The sequence below is a fragment of the Symphalangus syndactylus genome, chromosome 20 (assembly GCF_028878055.3).
Source record: "Symphalangus syndactylus isolate Jambi chromosome 20, NHGRI_mSymSyn1-v2.1_pri, whole genome shotgun sequence".
In the NCBI taxonomy this organism is placed as follows: domain Eukaryota; kingdom Metazoa; phylum Chordata; class Mammalia; order Primates; family Hylobatidae; genus Symphalangus; species Symphalangus syndactylus.
The window spans coordinates 40,531,431-40,549,885 of record NC_072442.2 but is presented as its reverse complement, the minus strand read 5'-3'; the positions used below and the strand labels follow the sequence as shown (position 1 = coordinate 40,549,885).

Genomic DNA, 18,455 nt, shown 5'->3' with positions numbered 1-18,455 from the left:
AAGTTTGAGATATCCAGAGGATTTACCAAAATGTGACCCAGAGACGCTAAGTGAGCACATGCTGTTTGGAAAATGGCACCGACAGATTTGCTTGATGCAGTGTTGCCAGAAACTTCAATTTGTCCTTTTCTTTTTCTTTTTCGACACAGTCTCACTCTGTTGCCCAGGCTGGAGTGCAGTGGCGAGATCTTGGCTCACTGCAAGCTCTGCCTCCCGGGTTCAAGCAATTCTCCTGCTTCAGCCTCCCAAGTAGCTGGGATTTACAGGCGCCCGCCACCACGCCCAGCTGATTTTTTTATTTTTAGTAGAGACAGGGTTTTGCCATGTTGGCCAGGCTGGTCTCAAACTCCTGACCTCTAGTGATCCACCCACCTCAGCCTCCCAAAAGTGTTGGGATTACAGGCATGAGCCACCATGCCTGGCCAAACCTTCAATTTGTAAAAACTGCAATATCCATGAAGCACCATGAGGTGTATTGGGAGATGAAGGTCTGCAGCTGGTGATGGACACATGGTACACCTTTCCTAACAAGACCTTACCAAAGCCACACAGGTACGAAACAGAGTAAACCTAGGCCCCCAACCCCAGCTCAGGGTCCCTTCATCCTCCCCTGGGCACCTCCCCATCTGCAGACCCATCGCCCTCAGATTACACACCTGGGGCTAGTACTCTAAGGCCAAAAAACCCAAAATCTGAGCCTGCCAATACTGCAGTGAAGTATAGTAACTGATGCACAAGCGCTTTGGAGAACGTTTTATTGTTTAAAAATCATAATAGAAGCTTCAAAAAACATACAAGCCAAGACATCCCAGTTCTAGTCCCCCAGTCCCTAAAGGAGTATACAGAACTATCTTTCCCCTCCTGCTCCCACACCGCTGGCCAGGACCCTGCCCGGGGAGGTCGCCTGCCCACCCTCCTGCCTGCTGTACAGTAAGTCACCGGCTGGGGAGGAGCCCTGGGGGAGGTCACGGTGGCTGGCTCCCAGCACCCCCACCCCCTGCACAAATGCAGCGTATGAGCTGTGTGTAGGAAAACGGGGACAGTGCCCTGGGCAGGGGACCCCCAAGGGGAAAAGAGCCTGTCCCCATTCCCCCTACCCCTCCCCAGCCCCCCAGCTCAAGGGAAGCTGTCATCATCATCTTCCGCCATCTCCTTGGCAAACTCCAAGTCCTGCTGTTCTCGCTCACGCCGTTCCTGCGGAGAGAGGCAAGTGAGGCCAAAGCTTCAGAGCAGCTCTCAGCCCTTCCAGATACTTCCCCACCTCCCCTTCTGTGTGGAAGTCTGACCTTTCGGTCTCACCCAGAAAGCAGAGAGCTTACCTCTGCAGACTCCAAGTCCTTGTTGTATGATTTGGGAGGAAACCTCATGGCCTGGGGCACAGCAAAGAGAGGAGATGAGGGAGGGAAGGAAGCAGGTGAGGTACTCACGCAACCTGCACTCCCTGTGTCCCCTCTGTGAGCTAGACGCCAGGCAGGAAACGGCGCACCCCTCTCCAGTTAGTCTAGTGGGGGGCTAGGCATCAAAGGAATTATTACAGTCCCCTGTGGGAAATGCTGAAAAAAGAGGAATAAACGACCAACTCTCTTGACTGGGCAGGGAGGAGGAAAAGGAGGAACACAGTGGATGTGGCAACAGGGAGAGGCCTTCCCGGTGGATGATTCCATGTGGGAGGGGCCTGGCCTGCACTCAGTGGGGCTGGCTGCTGGGTGGTGGGGCAGGAGCGGGAGGGGAGGCTTGACCTAAGGGACCAGGTCACAAAGGGCCTTGCATGTCACGTGGAGTAGGGCTTAGCCGGATTTTAAGCAAGGCAGCAATATCCTAGCTTCCTGGGAGGAGACCAGCAAAAAACATGGCAAGCAAATAGTAACAGCACCAAACTCAGTGCTTAACTGAGGATGAGGGCTCACCCTTTTGTGGAGCTAGATACCAGCGCCATCTTTTTTACAATTTAGACTTCACTAAGTGCCTCAATACAGGGACTTCTTTCAATCTTACCAACCCTGTGAAGCAAGCAAGACAGGTAACACCTCCCTATCAGCTTCAGAGATGGAGAAACAGAGCTCTGAGAAGTTAAATGCCTCAAATTTGGAACCAAATGTAGAAACCTACCCTCTGAATCCCTGCCTGGTCCTCCCTGGTGACCACATCATCCCTTAAATGCAATAGGAGAGGGCAACTGGCTATGGAACTACGGCCAAGTCCCCTCCCCATTCTGGGCCCCCTGCGCTGCAGCTCAGTGATTTTACAGAGATTGGCTGGGACGTGGGCAACAAATTAAGCCAGTCTTCTCTGGGGAATCCATGAGTGTGGAGGGAGGGGCGTGCTGTTGCCAGGCGTGACTCTGCAGCCACGGGCTTCTCACCTTGACAGACATGTTGTGGATATCTAGGCAGAAGGAGATGCGCTGGTGGAAGGCTAGCTGGGGCTCTCGGGTGGAATAGATGTCAATCATCTCCTTGGATTGGACATAGCCCTTCTCGTGGTTGATGCTGGCCTCAATGACACCATCCCGGATGGCCTGCAGGCCCCCAAAGAGGAAAGTTCACCAGCACGCCCAGCTTCTTCTTTTTTTTTTTTTTTTTGAGATGGAGTCTCGCTCTGTCACCCAGGCAGGAGAGTGCAGTGGTGCGATCTTGGCTCACTGCAACCTTTACCTCCCGGGTTCAAGCGATTCTCCTGCCTCAGCCTCCCGAGTAGCCGGGATTACAGGCACCTGCCACCAGGCCTGGCTAATTTTTGTATTTTCAGTAGAGATGGGGTTTCGCCAAGTTGGCCAGGCTTGTCTCAAACTCCTGACCTCAGGTGATCTGCCCATATCAGCCTCCCAAAGTGCTGGGATTACAGGCATGAGCCACTGCGCCTGGCCCAGCACACCCATCTTGTAAGTCAGAGAACATCTTGTTCCATCCCATTCCTCTGCCCTCCTTATATTCTCACACTCACAGGCACTACCATAAACTCAACATGTGCACACACCTACACTCACACACTCACATGCACATCCATGCTCTCTCTGGCAACTTCTTGGCTTCACTGCAAATGACGGGCACTCCCTGAAATGACTATGCCATTGCTTTACCTATTCCCCTCCTTGGCCAAACACCTCCCACTCCTGCCTCCTGAGATTGGCAGGAAAGTGACAACCTGGTCACTGTGGTTCCTGAACCAGCCCCACCTTGGCAACAATGAACTCTGCATCTTCGGGGCTATCCAACTGCAGCTTCTGGGCGATGTCAGCCAAGGAGATTCGGGAATAGGAGAGGCTGATCATGCGAACACCTGGGAGAGGAAGGAGTGTTGGGGTGGGCAGAGTGGGCACAGACCCTTCACTTGCCCAAGGATCCCCACTAGGTTTGCCCCGGCCTGGCTTTTGCTCCTCCAACAGCCCCTCAGATCCTGACCCACACCTGTCTTAATCACGTTGTGCCGCAGCCGGATAATTAGGGTGTAGGTCCCATCTGCTTGAAACTTCTCCCCAAACTGATCCAGGACCTGGTTGAACTTGGCTAGGTTTCCTGTCCTGACAGCTGCAGGGAGAACAGGAGTAGACTGGATGATGCAAATGGGCACAGGCATGTAAGAGGCCCCGGTGAAGGGGGCCCAGCGGGCTCTGGGGTGGGGAAGCCAGCCTTACCTTGAGTCAGAAGGAAATAGGGCATGAGTGAGCGCTTGAGGGAGGGCTGGCGGAACTGCAGCCGGTCAGGGATCTCCCCCAGCAACAGCTCCACCACGATGAGAAGCTTGTGCACCTGGACAGAGTGACAGGGGAACACAGTGGGCAGGGAGCCCCATGGACAGAAGAAGACAATGAAATGTGGCCTAAATTCTGCCAGATGTAGTGGGAAACAGGGAAAGGGATCATTGTCTAGGCCCAGAGAGAGGAGGAAGCCCTGAAAACCTGTGCTGGGCATAGAATCCAAGCTCTGCCTTTGGAGCCGGGTGATGGGAATGTGGCCCTTTGGTCACATTTGGTCGCAGAGCCATCAGCTGCAATTCACCTGGCCACCCTGTGCATAGTCCGCTCTGAAATGACAGTGCTCTAAAGTGAGGCCAGAGGGCGGGTGCTGTGGCTCAGCAACAGCGAGGGACCAGGGCTCACAGGCCTGGAGAACGGAACGTGTGTCAGCCAGAGATGCTCATTAGGGAGGCGGACTGTTACTAGCGGAGAGGAGGTCATCAGTGGGTAGAACTTGTTATCTGGGTAGAGGCATAAGTGCAGGAAGGGGCCTGGCTTCAGCGAATGAGCAGAGTATCCAGACACAGAAGGGTAACTGGAAACCCGGGCTGTCTTCCTCCACAGGACTGTGAGGTATTTCTGAGTGGTGCTGACCGTGGATTCAGCATCGCACAAGAAGAACTACAGTGGAGGGAACGACGGCCCCCAACTCAGGAGTTCACCAGCAAACAGAAGGCACGGAACACAAAGCAGCTAAATCGCGGGGCAGCAAGTGTCACGGGAGGTAGGGGTTACAACGGGAGTGTGTGATCATACCCACGGCCAGGCAGACCCTTCACCCTCCACAGGCACCCACGAGGCTGCCCTGTCCACTGGAGTAACCCATGTGTGAGGGGAAATCCCTGGAAATGGTTATTTATGAAGTGCCTTAAGGAGTCTGACAAAGCAGAAAAAGGAGGAGGGTCAAGGGTACAGATTGAAAAAGAGGCAGAAAAGTGTGGGTGCCTGGGGAGCTGTTAGGAAAGAGACAGTTGGGACCACGGTCTGGGGACTATGCCATTGCCATTTTGCATGCCAGGCTGAGCAGTATGAAGTCTGCATGTAGAACACTTGGTGTCTAGTCTCTATTCACTAGCTAGGAAACACTGAGCAACTGGGTCCTTAGTTCCTCATCTCTAAAACTACCAAATGAGAGTAACAATACCTAGCCTGTCTACCTCCCAAGACCGTTATGATACCCTACAGCAGCGGGGAGCAATGGAAGCTTCCCAGGCAAGGCAAGGACAGAGCTGGACTTCTGTTTAGTAAAGCAAGTGAATGTAAGCTGGGCTGCTGGAGAGGAAGATGACCAGGCAGAAGTGTCTGGGAATGTTAGTGGCTCAAACCATGGCACTGGCAATATGAAGGAACAGGCAGACACAGAAGACATGCAGACAATTCAACAGACAACCCAGTGATGGGAAGGAGGGTGGGGGAGAGTCAGAGATGATCCCAAGGCCCTGATCTGGATCGGGAAGTCAGGAGGAAGGAATGGTAAGGGGGCCAGGAGGGGTCTCTTTGGGACACGCTGTAGAGAGAGACATGGGGGGTGGGAGGGGGAGCTGGATCTGCAGGCCTGATGTTCGTGAGAGGGGTCAGAATCAGTGTTATGGGCTAAACTGTGTCCCCCTCAAGTTCATGTTAGAGACCTAAACCCCAGTACCTCAGAATGGGACTGTATTTGGACACAGGGCCTTTAAAGAGGTAATTATGGTAAAATGAGGTCATACGGGTGGACCCTAATCCTACGTGACTATTGCCCTTCTAAGACAAGAGCAGGACACAGACACGCACAGAGGGGAGACCATGTGAAAACACCAGGAGACGGCCATCAACAAGCAGACGAGAGAGGCCCTCAGAAGAAACCAATCGTGTCACACTTTGCTCTTGGACTTCGAGCCTCCAGAATTGTGATGAAATCAATTTCGGTTGTTTAAGCCGCCAAGTCTGTGGGACCTTGCGGTGGCAGTGCCAGCAGAGTAACAGAGTTAGTAATGTACGGGCTGAAGAGCATCATGCAGGCGAACACTGAAGCTGGGAAAGCAAACAAGGTCACTCAAGGAGAGAATGAGGGTTTTACTGTCGACAGAGAAGCTCTCAGAGTGCTCTGCTGAGGCCCAGGTGGTGAGAAGGAGCAGAGAGAACACTGGAGGGAAGGGACCGGCCAGTGCACTGTTGGGGAGGGAGCCAGGGGAGACAGGAATGGCCGCCTGAGAGAGGAAGCAGCAGCGCTGGGGGTTTTCTTCCCGGAGACTGAAGCAAACAGGTGATGGGCCAAGGCTAGGAGAGAGAGGAAGGAGTGCGATGGAAAACACAGGTAGTGAAGCTGGTGTTAAGTAAAGACAGGGAGGGTGAAAATGGGTGGAGAGAGACATTCAAGTTTACAAGAGACAAGGCAGCTGCAGGAACGAATGCTAGCCGGCCTCCAGCTTTGAACAGGATGAGCCAGCACGGCCCTCCTCAGAGCGCTCTGCACCAGCAGCACTGGCATCACCCAGGGCCTGTTAGGAATGTAGACTCTCCGAATCGGAATCTACAGCTTCATCAGACCCCCAGGTGATTCTGTAAGCTGGGTGGTGACAGGGGTACGGCAAGGGTGTGTGAGGGCAGAGGGCAGAGGGCTGGTTGCAGGCCTTCTCCCAAACATGCCTTCACTCCCGCCCTCTCTCTCCCTGCGCTCCCTCACCAACAGCCCAAGACCTCCTTCCAGCTCTCTACGCCTTCCTGCCACTGAGATTTAAATGCCTGAAAGCCTCTCTCATGGTACATGACACATTTTATATATGTTAATTACTTGTATTTTTAGTGATTTTCAAAAGAAACTTTAGTGTCTCTCATATTGTAAGCAATCCAACATTTTGCTCACGCACCCTGCGTGTCTGAAAAGCCTTTACTTTTTGTGAAAATCCTACCCATCTTTCAAAGACCAGTTCAATTTTAATGTTTCTTTTTTTCTGAGACAGAGTCTTGCTCTGTCGCCCAGGCTGCAGTGCAGTGGCACGATCATGGCTTACTGCAGCCTCGACTTCCTGGGCCCAAGTGATCCTTGCACCTCAGCCTCCCAAGTAGCTGGGACTACAGGTGCGTGCCATCACGCCCAGCTAGGTTTTTTATTTTTGCAGAGGCGGTGTCTCCATATGCTGCTCAGGTTGGTCTCAAACAATCCTCTTGCCACAGCCTCCCAAAGTGCTGGGATTATAGGTGTGAGCCCTGTACCTAGCCAACTTTTTCTTTACGATCCTTTCTCTTTCATTATTTGATCAAAAACAAATCTGACTTACTCTGAACTTCTGAACAGAAATAAAATGAATCTACTACTACATTGACCTAATCAACATACATGTCTCCCGTTCCCTGTCAAGGCACCACGGAGGTGGATGTTGTGTGAAGGTAGGAGCAGAGGTTTGAATTTGGGAAGACTGGGTCTACATCCTGGCTACTGGGCTCTGTGACTTCACATACACCCTCAAGCTTTCTGAGACAACATTCTTTATCTCTTTGAAATACTCTAATAAGAAATACCTGGCCTGGGCCGGGCGCGGTGGCTCACACTTGTAATCCCAGCACTTTGGGAGGCCGAGGCGGGCGCATCATGAGGTCAGGAGATCGAGACCACGGTGAAACCCCGTCTCTACTAAAAATACAAAAAATTAGCTGGGCGTGGTGGCGGGCGCCTGTAGTCCCAGCTACGCGGAGAGGCTGAGGCAGGAGAATGGCGTGAACCCGGGAGGCGGAGCTTGCAGTGAGCCGAGATTGCGCCACTGCACTCCAGCCTGGGCGACAGAGCGAGACTCCGTCTCAGAAAAAAAAAAAAAAAAAAAAAGAAATACCTGGCCTGGAGCAGTGGCTCACGCCTGTAATCCCAGTACTTTGGGACGCTGAGGTGGGTGGATCACTTGAGGTCAGGAGTTCGAGACCAGCCTGGCCAACATGGTGAAACCCCGTCTCTACTAAAAATACAAAAAGTTGGCTGGGTGTGGTGGCAGGCGCCTGTAATCCCAGTTACTCAGGAGGCTGAGGCAGGAGAATCCCTTGAACCCCAAAGACAGGGGTTGCAGTGAGCCAAGATGGCACCTCTGTCTCCAGCCTGGGAGACAGAGCAAGACTCCGTTTCAAAAAAAAGAACCAAAAAACCCAAAAACCAAAAAAAAAAATTAGTTGGGTGTGGTGGTGGGCGCCTGCCCAGCTACTCAGGAAGCTGAGGCAGGAGAATCACTTGAACTCGGGAGGTGGAGGTTGCAGTGAGACAAGATCGCCATTGCACTCCAGCCTGGGTGACAGAGGGAGACTGTCTCAAAAAACAAAAAACGAAAGAAAGAAAAGAAAGAAAGACCACTTATTTTCCTCCCCTCCTATCCCTTACAGTGCCTAATACCAAGGTTGATGCTTAAATACTTGCTGACTGACAGCTCTTAAGTGGCCAAGTTTTCTGTTTACTTGAGCCACTCAGCCTTGCAGAGATTTTCTGGGTTCCGTGGCCACAGACGATACAGTTTCCAAATGTGAACATGAAGGACCAGATAAAAACCTGGGGTTTATATCAACACAATCTAGGTCCAAGCCTGGAATGACTGTCAGGAGCGCTGGGGAATCAGGAATATTCTAAACCTATCTGCCAAGGAGAACACTCTGAATATCCACTGCCAGAGGTGCAGGTAGTGTCTGCTTCGTGACACCCACAAATAGATGTGAAGCAACCTTTTGCAGACATGGCGGCTCGCACCTGCAATCTCAGCACTTAGGGAGGCAGAGGCCAAAGGATTGCTTGAGCCCAGGAGTTCTCACCTGAGCAACAGTGAGATGCCCGTCTCCACACACACACACAAAAGTTTGAAGCCCTTCTGGATAGGAAGGTTAAGGATGCCTTTCCTAGCCCCTAGCATAGGGAAGAGAACTGAAGTGGTAGGGAATGAGTAACAGGCAAAGGGGCCAGGCATGGTGGCTCACACCTGTGATCCCAGCACTTTGGGAAGCTGAGGTGGGAGGACTTCTTGAACCCAGGAGTTCAAGACCAGCCCGGGTAACATAGCGAGACACCATCTTAATTAAAAAAAAAAAAAAAGAGGCAAAGGGATGATGGTGGTTGTGGCGCACCGTCTGTTTGAAGCCGACAGCTGTGTGCTGAGGGGCCTTGCGAAGGGCATTGGTCATTGTTCTCCGGGCCTCTGAGTACTCCAGCTGGATGGCTTTGATTCGCCCTGGGAGTGGAGGAGAGGAGAGTTGGTCAACAGAATGGGGTCATCCAACCCCCGCTGACAAGCCAGGTGCCAAATGGGCCTCTTATGCACCACCCCTTGGAAAATTTGCACCAGGCAGGCCTGAGACACCTTCTGATTTGGGGGTTGGGCCCCTCTGCTCACCTGTGTAGTAGAGGTACCTGGCCCACTCATTGTTGTTGGCCTGCTCTGGGAACACAGACTTGGACACCAGCTTCTCAGCCTGGTCATACAAGCTGTAGTGAAGGTAATTCCGCAGCAGGAGGTTCAACAGGGTGGCCTGCCCGTCTGCATCATGCCGAAGCGTAGCTGTCCGGAGCCGAGCATGCAAGAAGCTTCAGGAAGGAAAGAAGAAAGATGTCAAAGGCCTCAAATCACAACTCTCTGAACTGCCTTTGACTCTTCACTCTCTCAATTCCTTAAAAAAGTTATACAAATTGCTTTTCTGGTTACTTGCTGAATACTGTTAACTATTGAGTGCCTAAGGTGTATAGCACTATTCTGGGTGTGAAAAAAGGACAAAATCCTGCCCTTAGGGAATGCAGTGCAGTGGGGAGGCAATGGTCATGAGGAAGAAGCACAGCCTGCAGTGTGGCAGAAGACGGGAGGCCTGTGAGGCCAGGGGAACTGCAATGGGGAATGCAGGAGGTGAGAAAGATGAGTTGAACTTTTCAATAGCTTGGCCAAGGCAGGACTCACTGAGAAGGGATCAGCTAAGGGAAGGCTTGAAGGAGGCGGACAGAAGAGTGTTCTGGCCAGAGGGGCAGCCAGTGCAAAGGCTGTGAAGAAGAGTGTGCCGGGTACACCAGAGGAAAAGCAGGCCAGTGGGGCTGAGGAGCAGGAGGAGGTGAAGTCTGGGAGGCCAAAATGGAGCAGGTCATGTCAGGCCTTATGAGGTATTGTAAGGACTTTGCCTTTCCTTGAGATGGGAAGCCACTGCAAGTTTTGAGCAAAGAAGTAAAATGTTTTCTAGCCTGTCCCTCCACCCCTAACCCACCCTCAGTCCTACCTTGATGTGGGGTGAAGGGAAGAACCTGGGGACAGTTCTTTACAGCCCAGCAGTGACCCACTTCTTCATCTAGCATCAGTCTCTCTCCCACACCCCTCACGTGGCGCAGGGCATGGGAACCACTGCCCCTCTTCCCTGCTTACATCTACAGGTTCATCGCCCTCTGTAGATCCACAGCTGTGTGCTTGTGACTGACCAAGTCTCTGACCCCGCGGGCCCCAAGTGAGATCCTTGGCTGCCTGTACCTGCGCACCACATCCAGCTTGTCCAGGAACTCATAGACCCGGGCGTGATAATAGTAACACTTTGCGGCTACAAGGTCTAGGGCCCGGCGGTTCTGAGTACTGATCTTCTGCATCAGGTCATCAGAGATCTTCTGTGCCTGGGGAGGAAGCCAAAAGAGAATCAAGTGGCAGTTCCTCAAAAGGATAAACATGGAGTTGTCATTTGAGCCAGCAATTCCTATCCTAGGTATGTAAGCCAAGAGAACTGGAAACTTAGGTTCACATAAAAGCATGTACACGAATGTTCACAGAAGCATTATTCATAACCAAAGAGTAGCAACAACCCAGGTGCCCATCAGCTGATGAACAGATAAACAAAATGTGGCACATCCACATGAGGGAATACTACACAGCCTTAAAAAGGAAGGAAGTACTGACACACACTACAACATGGGTCAACCTTGAAAACATGATGCTAAGTGAAGAAAGCCAGAAACCAAGGGCACACGGTGTGTAATTCCATTTACATGAAATGTCCAGAGTAAGTAAATCCTCAATAGAGACAGGGCAGATTAGTAGCTGCCAGGGGCTGGGTAAGGGGAAAATGAAAAGTGACTACTAATACATATGTTGTTTCTTTTTGGGGTGATGAAAATGTTCTGGAATTAGGGGTGGATATACAACTTTGGGAATATACTAAAACCCACTAAATTGTAGTATACTTTATTTATTTGTTTGACAGTCTCGCTCTGTCACCAGGCTGGAGTGCAGTGGCGCAATCTTGGCTCACCACAACCTCCGCCTCCCTGGTTCAAGCAGTTCCCCTGCCTCAGCCTTCTGAGTAGCTGGGGCTATAGGCACATGCCACCACGCCCGGCTAATTTTTTGTATTTTTAGTAAAGACAGGGTTTCACCATGTTGGCCAGGATGGTCTTGATTGTCTGACCTCGTGAATCGCCCGCCTTGGCCTCCCAAAGTGCTGGGATTACAGGCGTGAGCCACCATACCTGGCCTGTAGTACACTTTAAAGGGGTGAATTATATCTCAAAAACAAACAGCCAAGTACAGTGGCACGTGCCTGTAATCCCAGCTACATGAGAGGCTGAGGCGGGAGGATTACCTGAGCCCAGGAGTTCAAGACCAGCTTGCTTAACATAGCAAGACCCCATCTCCAATAAAAACAAAACAGTGGGCTGGGTGCAGTGGCTCATGCCTGCAACCCTAACACTTTGGGAGACCAAGGCCAGGAAATCACTTGAGCCCAGGGTTGGAGACCAGCTTGGCAAGAAGGTGAAATCCTGTCTCTACAAAAAAATACAAAAATTAGCTGGGCGTGGTGGCACATGCCTGTAGTCCCAGCTACCCAAGAGGCTGAGGTGGAAGGGTCACTTAAGCCGGGGAGGTCAAGGCTGCAGTGAACTGTGATCACACCACTGCCCTCCGGCATGGGCAACAAAGCGAGATCCTGTCTCAAAAAAACCCCCAACCAAACAACAACCAAACACAGTGTGGTAAGGAAAGGAAACAAACCAGGGAATTAAGGAGTGGGACTTACTTCCTGAGTGTGCCCCTGTGACAGTGGCTATGATGAAGAAAGAAGCTGGCCCTAGCTGGGAGAGTGGTGGAAGTGCAGTTTGCAAAATGGAGCTATTAGTCCATAATAACAGCTACCATTTATGAAAATATCATGAAAGCTTACTATATGCAGATCATTGTGCTAAGTATTTCTAAACAAATTATTTTATGTAATGCCAACCATCCTGTAAGGTAGGCACTATTATCCCCATCTTACATATAGCTGGGAGAAATTAATTTGCCTAGGGTATGGCTGGGATTGGAACCCAGGTCTTTCTGTCTCCAGATGCCCCTACTTTTCCCCAAGAATGCACTACGCTGGAATCCCCCACAGACCGGTACAGCATGACCACTGCAAGCCCTGTCCCACAGTGCTCAGAGCAGGAGTGGGTTCTCCCGGGATGTGGGATCAAACGCATACCTCTATGGGGAAAGTGTGTGGGGGACAGTTCTTAAGAATCAGTGATTATTTCCATTTCTTCACTAGGGACGATCTCCCCGCCAAACCCCTTCAATCACTTGGGGCTTATGAATCGCTCTCACTGCATCCTGGATACCTCTTTGTAGCGCTTGCTGTTCATCATGAAGATGACCACGAGGAGTTGGAGATAGGCTTCCACTTCAGGCAGGAGGGGTGTCGACGCAGCTTTTCCCGTGCGGGGACGGAACTGTAAATCAGCCTCTGTGTCCATGGGCTAGGAGGGGACAGAAGTTACCATGGAAAAGCTCAGTCAGATCAAATAACCAAGAATTTATTGAGCATCCACTATGTATTTCAACATATTTACTGAGTGTCTACCATGTGCCAAGATTTTGTTAGGTGCTAGGGATAAAAAAATAAAGATGACAGTCTTTCCCAAAGAAATCAAGGAGGAGCTGGGTGTGGTGGCTCACGCCGGTAGTGCCAGCTACCTGGAAGGCTGAGGCAGGAGAATGCTTGAGGCCAGGAGTTTGAGACTAGTCTGGGCAACACAGTGAGATCCCATCTCTCAAAAAATAAAAAAGAACTAGCCAGGCATGGTGGCATGCACCTGTATTCCCAGCTACTCGGGAGGCTGAGGCAGGAGGATTGCTTGATCCAGGAGTTTGAGGCTGCACTGGGCCATGAGTGTGCCACTGTGCTTCAGCCTGGGTGACAGAGAAAGACCCCATCTCAATAAAACAAAACAAGTCAAGGAGGCTGGCAATATAATATTAACAAACACAATAAAGTGTTACAGGAGAATAATAAATTTCTTTATAGAACATAATGGAGACATAAAGGACGATGTAAGGAACCTTCAAAGAGGCTACAGCCTAAGTGGAGACATTAAACCACCACACCTGGAACCACTGCAGATACTACTGGACAGGGCTGAACGAAATAATTCCAGAGATGAAATCAGAATAATGAGACCAAAAAATTGTTTCTTGTGGGAACAAAGAAAATTTAGGGAAAGTCAACATATAAACAAAACTTATTTTCATATTTTGTCACTGACACTGGAAAAAATAATGTGTTACAGTCACCCCCCAAAATAATCACGTTTCATGAGTTTAGAGATGTGAAGGTCAGAAAATATTCAAGGTGGAGTTGGGGGAACAGTACGTTTTTCCCCTTTCCCAGACAAGAAACTCTTCACTACCCTACCTCCAGGGATGTTCTGAGTTTCCCCATCCACGGAGCTGACTGAGTATACAGGATTTTAAGGAAATGCAGGTGCTGGAAGGTCAGTGGAGTTGGAGAAGGCTGAGACCTGGACCATGCCATGAATAATGAGGGAAGAGTTTACAGCTACAGAGGATAAGGAGAGGTCTCTCCTGGCACGGAGGCGCCACCACCACCAAACTGACTTCGTCTACATTCACTACGTGTCAGGCACTGCTCTAGGAGCTTTACACTCCCTGCTGCCCAATCCGTTCATCACATTTAACAAATGAAAAAAACGAGGCACAGCAAGATGATGTCACTTGCCCAAGTCCCACAGGTACTAACTGTCAGGGTTTGAATTAAAATTCAACTCTACCTCTAAAATTTGTGGTTTTTTTTGTTTTGTTTTGAGGTGGGGGGTCACTCTGTCATCTAGAGTGCAGTGGTACAATCTTGGTTCACTGCAATCTCCACCTCCTGCATTCAAGTGATCCTCCTGCCTCAGCCTCCCGAGTAGCTGGGACTACGGGCAGGTGCCACCATGCCTGGCTAATTTTTGTAGCTTTTGCAAAGACAGGGTCTCGCCATGTCGCCTAGGCTGGTCTCAAACTCCTGGGCGGGCAGATCGTTTGAGTCCTGGACTCAAACGATCTGCTCGCCTCAGCCTCCCAAAGTGCTGGGGTGACAGTGTTAGCCACTGTGCCCGGCCCTGACACCTGTGCTCCTCCTAACCACTGTTCTCTACCTCCTCCATGGTGAAGCTTCAGAGGAAAGAGGCAGCAGCACCTTCCCTCTCCGAGAACAACAGAGAGGTCACCCAACGCAACCTCAACTGGAGTAGGGAGTACAGGCTGCAGGGTAGTGGGAAATGAGTTTGGCTGGGAGGGTCCTGATCCCCTGACTTGGAAGAATGACACTACAGGGCAGTGGACGGTTCCCTTGTCACTGTGCAGATGAGTATTCAAATGGACTGCTTTGGCTTCTCTCCTCATGCTACCACAGGTAATAAGATGGGACTTTAGGATGGAAAACAACGTTGTTCCTGGGGATCTGAGGCCAGGCCTGCACCCTTTAAGTTGGCCTGACTCACTCACCTCTTCCAGGAAGGGGAGCAAGAAGTCTCGAGTGGCATTATTTGAAGTGAAGAAGCCCTGCACAGCCTTATACAGAACATAGTGGTTGAGGTGGCGTGATGTGGAAGGCAGCATCCGCAGGGCCCGCAGCACGAATCTCGGCTCCTTGCCTGAAACTGCTTTTTCTAGCTGTTTCACGTGCTCCTTGATGTCTGAAGAGAAGCAGAGAAGAAAATGATGTCACTTTCACTCCTAGTCGCCCACCACTCCAGGCAAGGAATTCTTTTTTTCTTTTTTGAGACAGAGTCTTGCTCCGTTGCCCAGGCTGGAGTGCAGTGGTGCGACCTCGGCTCACTGCAAGCTCTGCCTCCCGGGTTCACACCTTTCTCCTGCCTCAGCCTCCCGAGTAGCTGGGACTACAGGCGCCAGCCACCACGCCTGGCTAAATTTTTTGTATTTTTAGTAGAGACGGGGTTTCACTGTGTTAGCCAAGATGGTCTTGATCTCCTGACCTCGTGATCTGCCCACCTCAGCCTCCCAAAGTGTTGGGATTACAGGTGTGAGCCACCGTGCAGGCCAGGCAAGGAGTTCTAAGGAGCCTCTCACGGAGGGGCAAAATGCGACCACTCACCTTTTCTGCCCTAATGGGGTACACAATATTTACAGATTCCACACATTGATTTTAAGACATAACCAAGTGGCAAGAAAAAAATACAGTGGCGGTGCAGGATGGGGTAGAGGATGACAGAGGAAGAAAAGAAAAACCAATTAACTAAAGAAACCTGGAGATTTATCAGATCTTAATGGAAGACTTTCTAAATGTAAACAATGGGAGAAATCACATACACATAAAAGATTAATGGGCTTGACTTCATTAAAAAAACCCTTTTAGATAACTATGTATACAAAAGAAAAATATTTTCAACAAATGTGATCAAAGATTCATATTTTTATTCTATGAAGAGCTTGTATAAATGATTAAGAGATATAATGGTATAATGATTATATTGCCACAATTTCAAAACAAAAATGGAGACGAACTAACATACAAAGAGGAAAAACAGCTAACAGACAAAAATTATATTCCATTAGTATTTGAGTAATTGCAAATGGAAACATTTTTAAACTACCAAATTAGTAACATTAAAAAAATTATAGGCGGGGCACAGTGGCTCACGCCTGTAATCCCAGTACTTTGGGAGGCTGAGGAGGGTGGATCATTAAGGGTAGCAGTTCGAGACCAGCCTGGCCAACATGGTGAAACCCAGTCTCTACTAAAAATAAAAAAATTAGCCGGGCGTGGTGGTGGGTGCCCATAATCCCAGCTACTTGGGAAGCTGAGGCAGGAGAATCGCTTGAACTTGGGAGGCGGAGGTTGCAGTGAGCCGAGATTGCGCCATTGCACTCTAGCCTGGGCAACAGAGCAAGACTCCGTCTCAAAAAAAAAAAAAAAAATTATAGAGTACAGTGAAAACTACATTTCTCCTGGTATAATGTAAATCAGCACAGTTTTTCTGGACGATAACTATCAAAAACCTTTAAAATGTTCAGTCTTTTAAACTCAGGCATATAGGTTTTGGTGGGAATCTGTACTGAAGAAATAATTATAAAAGTAGATTTTTTAAGTTGGGCACAAAGATGACTGCTTCAAAGCTATTTATGATAGCAAGAAACTAGAAACAGTTTAAATGCAAAGCAATAAGGGAATGCAATCAATGAGTAGTTTCTTAGGCACTTCTGTATATTCAGCAATTAGCACAGGGTATCTGGGCCACACTAATGATATAATAACAGCTGATATTTATGTGCTAGGCACAGTTTTAAGCATTTTAATCTTCACAACAACCCAATAAAGTACTGTACTATTACTCGTATTTATACAGATGAGGGAACTAATTCCAGAACTTGTACCCTTAACCACTATATTGGGTATTCAATAAATGTTTCTGGAATAAATTGAATGCTGATTATGTTTACAAATGTTAATGAAAACACATAAAATTCAAAATTTATATTTAGTTATGCCTTGATACAAACTGTATACATAACTTGCTCTCAATTATAGGACAGCAGCTCAAAAATTCACAAGAAAAAAAGTTAACCATATTTTTTATCCCCTGCTTTTAACTTCTCATACATTCCAAAATTTCTGCAATGAATATGAATTACTTTACAATAAGAAAATGAAGTGCCTGTAATAAACACACCCAGTAGGCAATGCTGAGTGGCCACCTTTGACATTGGCTGTCACTACTTTAGGTAAAAGGATCTCTATTAGATATCGATCCTGTTGCTCAACTTTACAGTAAGAGCTGATGTAGTCAACACCATCACATCCTCAAAAGCACCACCTAGGAGGAGCACTTTGCTTATCTCAATGTTTTTGAGCTAGTTTCTCACGCATTTTAGTGAAAAGAAAACCTAGTAAGTAGTCTGGTCCCACTTGATCCAGAACCAGGAAAATGGCACCAGGATCACAGTGGGAACCTCTCACTCTACCCACTTCAAATGGAAACAGGATGCTCTAAGTGGGAAAAGTAAAACATGAACTTGGAGGAACAAGAGGACTACAGATACTCGAAACAGGAACCTCGGGGAAAATAAATAGGAGACACTGGTGTATAGGAGTTTAGGCCAAAGGTGAGTATTACAAAACCAAACAAGGATGACACCCGAAAAGTTTTAAGTGTGTGTGTACTTACACCCTTTAGAAACAGAGGGGCAGTAGGGACCTGAAGGGAGGAGACAGCAAGGGGACTGTTGGGACACTTCAGTTAGAGAAGTAGGAAACAAGATACTAGGTCGAAATGGTTCATTCGGGGGAGTGTCCTAAAGGCAGCTAGGACAACAAAAATCTGCTGTAGAGTTTTAAAACTCAGGAGTCAACATTCTAGGTCAACCTGGCCCTGTTTACACACAGACACAAACACTGGTTTCTAGCGGGATCAATCAGTCATATATTGGAGGCGCTAAAATCAGTCGGGTGGGATATAAACGGAATAGGTCAGAGGGGAGGGCTTAGAAAGGGGAGGACTTAGAAGAGGGAGTCCCCAGGCCCACTGGGGCCTAGATATAGATGCAACCCCAGATATAGGGATGGAGGGAATGGGAGGGGAGTGGTTCCTAGCCTGGAGAGAAGGTTCAGTCATTGGGCCTGGAGTCGGGAGTGTCAGGGCAGTGGGGGCAGGTATCTGGGGGTGATCCCAAAGAACTGAGGATGGTGGAGGCTGCTCTGGCTTCCCAGCCAGAAGCCAAATCACAGGGGTCGCTGTCACCCGCAATCGCGCACGTTCCCGGCCTGGGCTGCCGTACCCTCCAAGGTGACGGTGTCCAGCTCTCGCTGGGAGTGCTCAGCCGCTGCCGTCGCCGTCTTGCCGTCTGCCTCCCCCGTTGGCCCGCTACCCGTCACTGCCTCCTCTTTCATCTCCACATCCTGGGGGGCCGGGGGCGGTGGGGGTTCTTGTTCTCCTCCGCCGGGCGGCGGTTTCGCCTTGTCCGCGCCGCGGCGCCGCGCCGAGCCCTCCTGCTTCATGGCACCCGGGGTCGCGGCCTAGTCCGGGGACCGAGGCCGGGGCCTCGCGTGAACCCTCGCACCGGGGACTAGGAGCCGAGCCGGGCCTGCACACGAACGCGAGATAGCGTCGGGCCGCACGATGACGGAGCAGCTGCAAACCCCTTCCCGGCGCTGGGCCTTCTGGGAAACGCCAGGCCCGGCAGGCCGATGGCCGAGTTAACAAAGGGGAAATAAATCAACAGCCGAGGTGCAAGATGAAGGAGCAGCTTCGAGGAAGGAGCGGGGAGGAGCCTGTATGGGTTCGTGGGGCTTTCTTTCGAGCGCTTAAATGTGATGCTTTTATGTTCCTCTCGAGTGCATTTCTGCGGGCGTCCACGAGAGGTCCCCTCAGGCTCCAATCTGGGTTACAAAGGACTTTAAGAGCGTCTCAACCAGCATGGAGTGGGTACAGCCTATCCGAGCACGGGGCGAGATGACGTCACGAGTTGCCGGGCGGGTT

The 18,455-nt window shown here is 50.1% G+C and overlaps 1 protein-coding gene and 1 long non-coding RNA gene across 2 annotated transcripts; one reads left to right on the top strand and one right to left on the bottom strand.

Annotated features, from left to right (window-relative positions):
• Positions 1-741: 741 nt before the first annotated feature.
• PSMD3 (proteasome 26S subunit, non-ATPase 3) lies at positions 742-18,349 on the bottom strand. Its single transcript, XM_055257022.2, has 12 exons — positions 17,755-18,349; positions 14,464-14,654; positions 12,297-12,434; positions 10,186-10,322; positions 9,076-9,266; positions 8,810-8,913; positions 3,635-3,749; positions 3,408-3,527; positions 3,176-3,279; positions 2,363-2,518; positions 1,320-1,370; positions 742-1,194 (listed from the first exon to the last, which is right to left on the bottom strand). The coding sequence occupies exons 1-12, from the start codon at positions 17,972-17,974 to the stop codon at positions 1,117-1,119; spliced, it is 1,605 nt and encodes a 534-aa protein (XP_055112997.1). The 5' UTR covers positions 17,975-18,349; the 3' UTR covers positions 742-1,116.
• LOC129469862 (uncharacterized) lies at positions 1,793-6,471 on the top strand. The gene is made up of 2 exons (XR_010118167.1): positions 1,793-2,020; positions 4,301-6,471. It is a non-coding gene; the product is annotated as an uncharacterized lncRNA (long non-coding RNA).
• Positions 18,350-18,455: the final 106 nt, after the last annotated feature.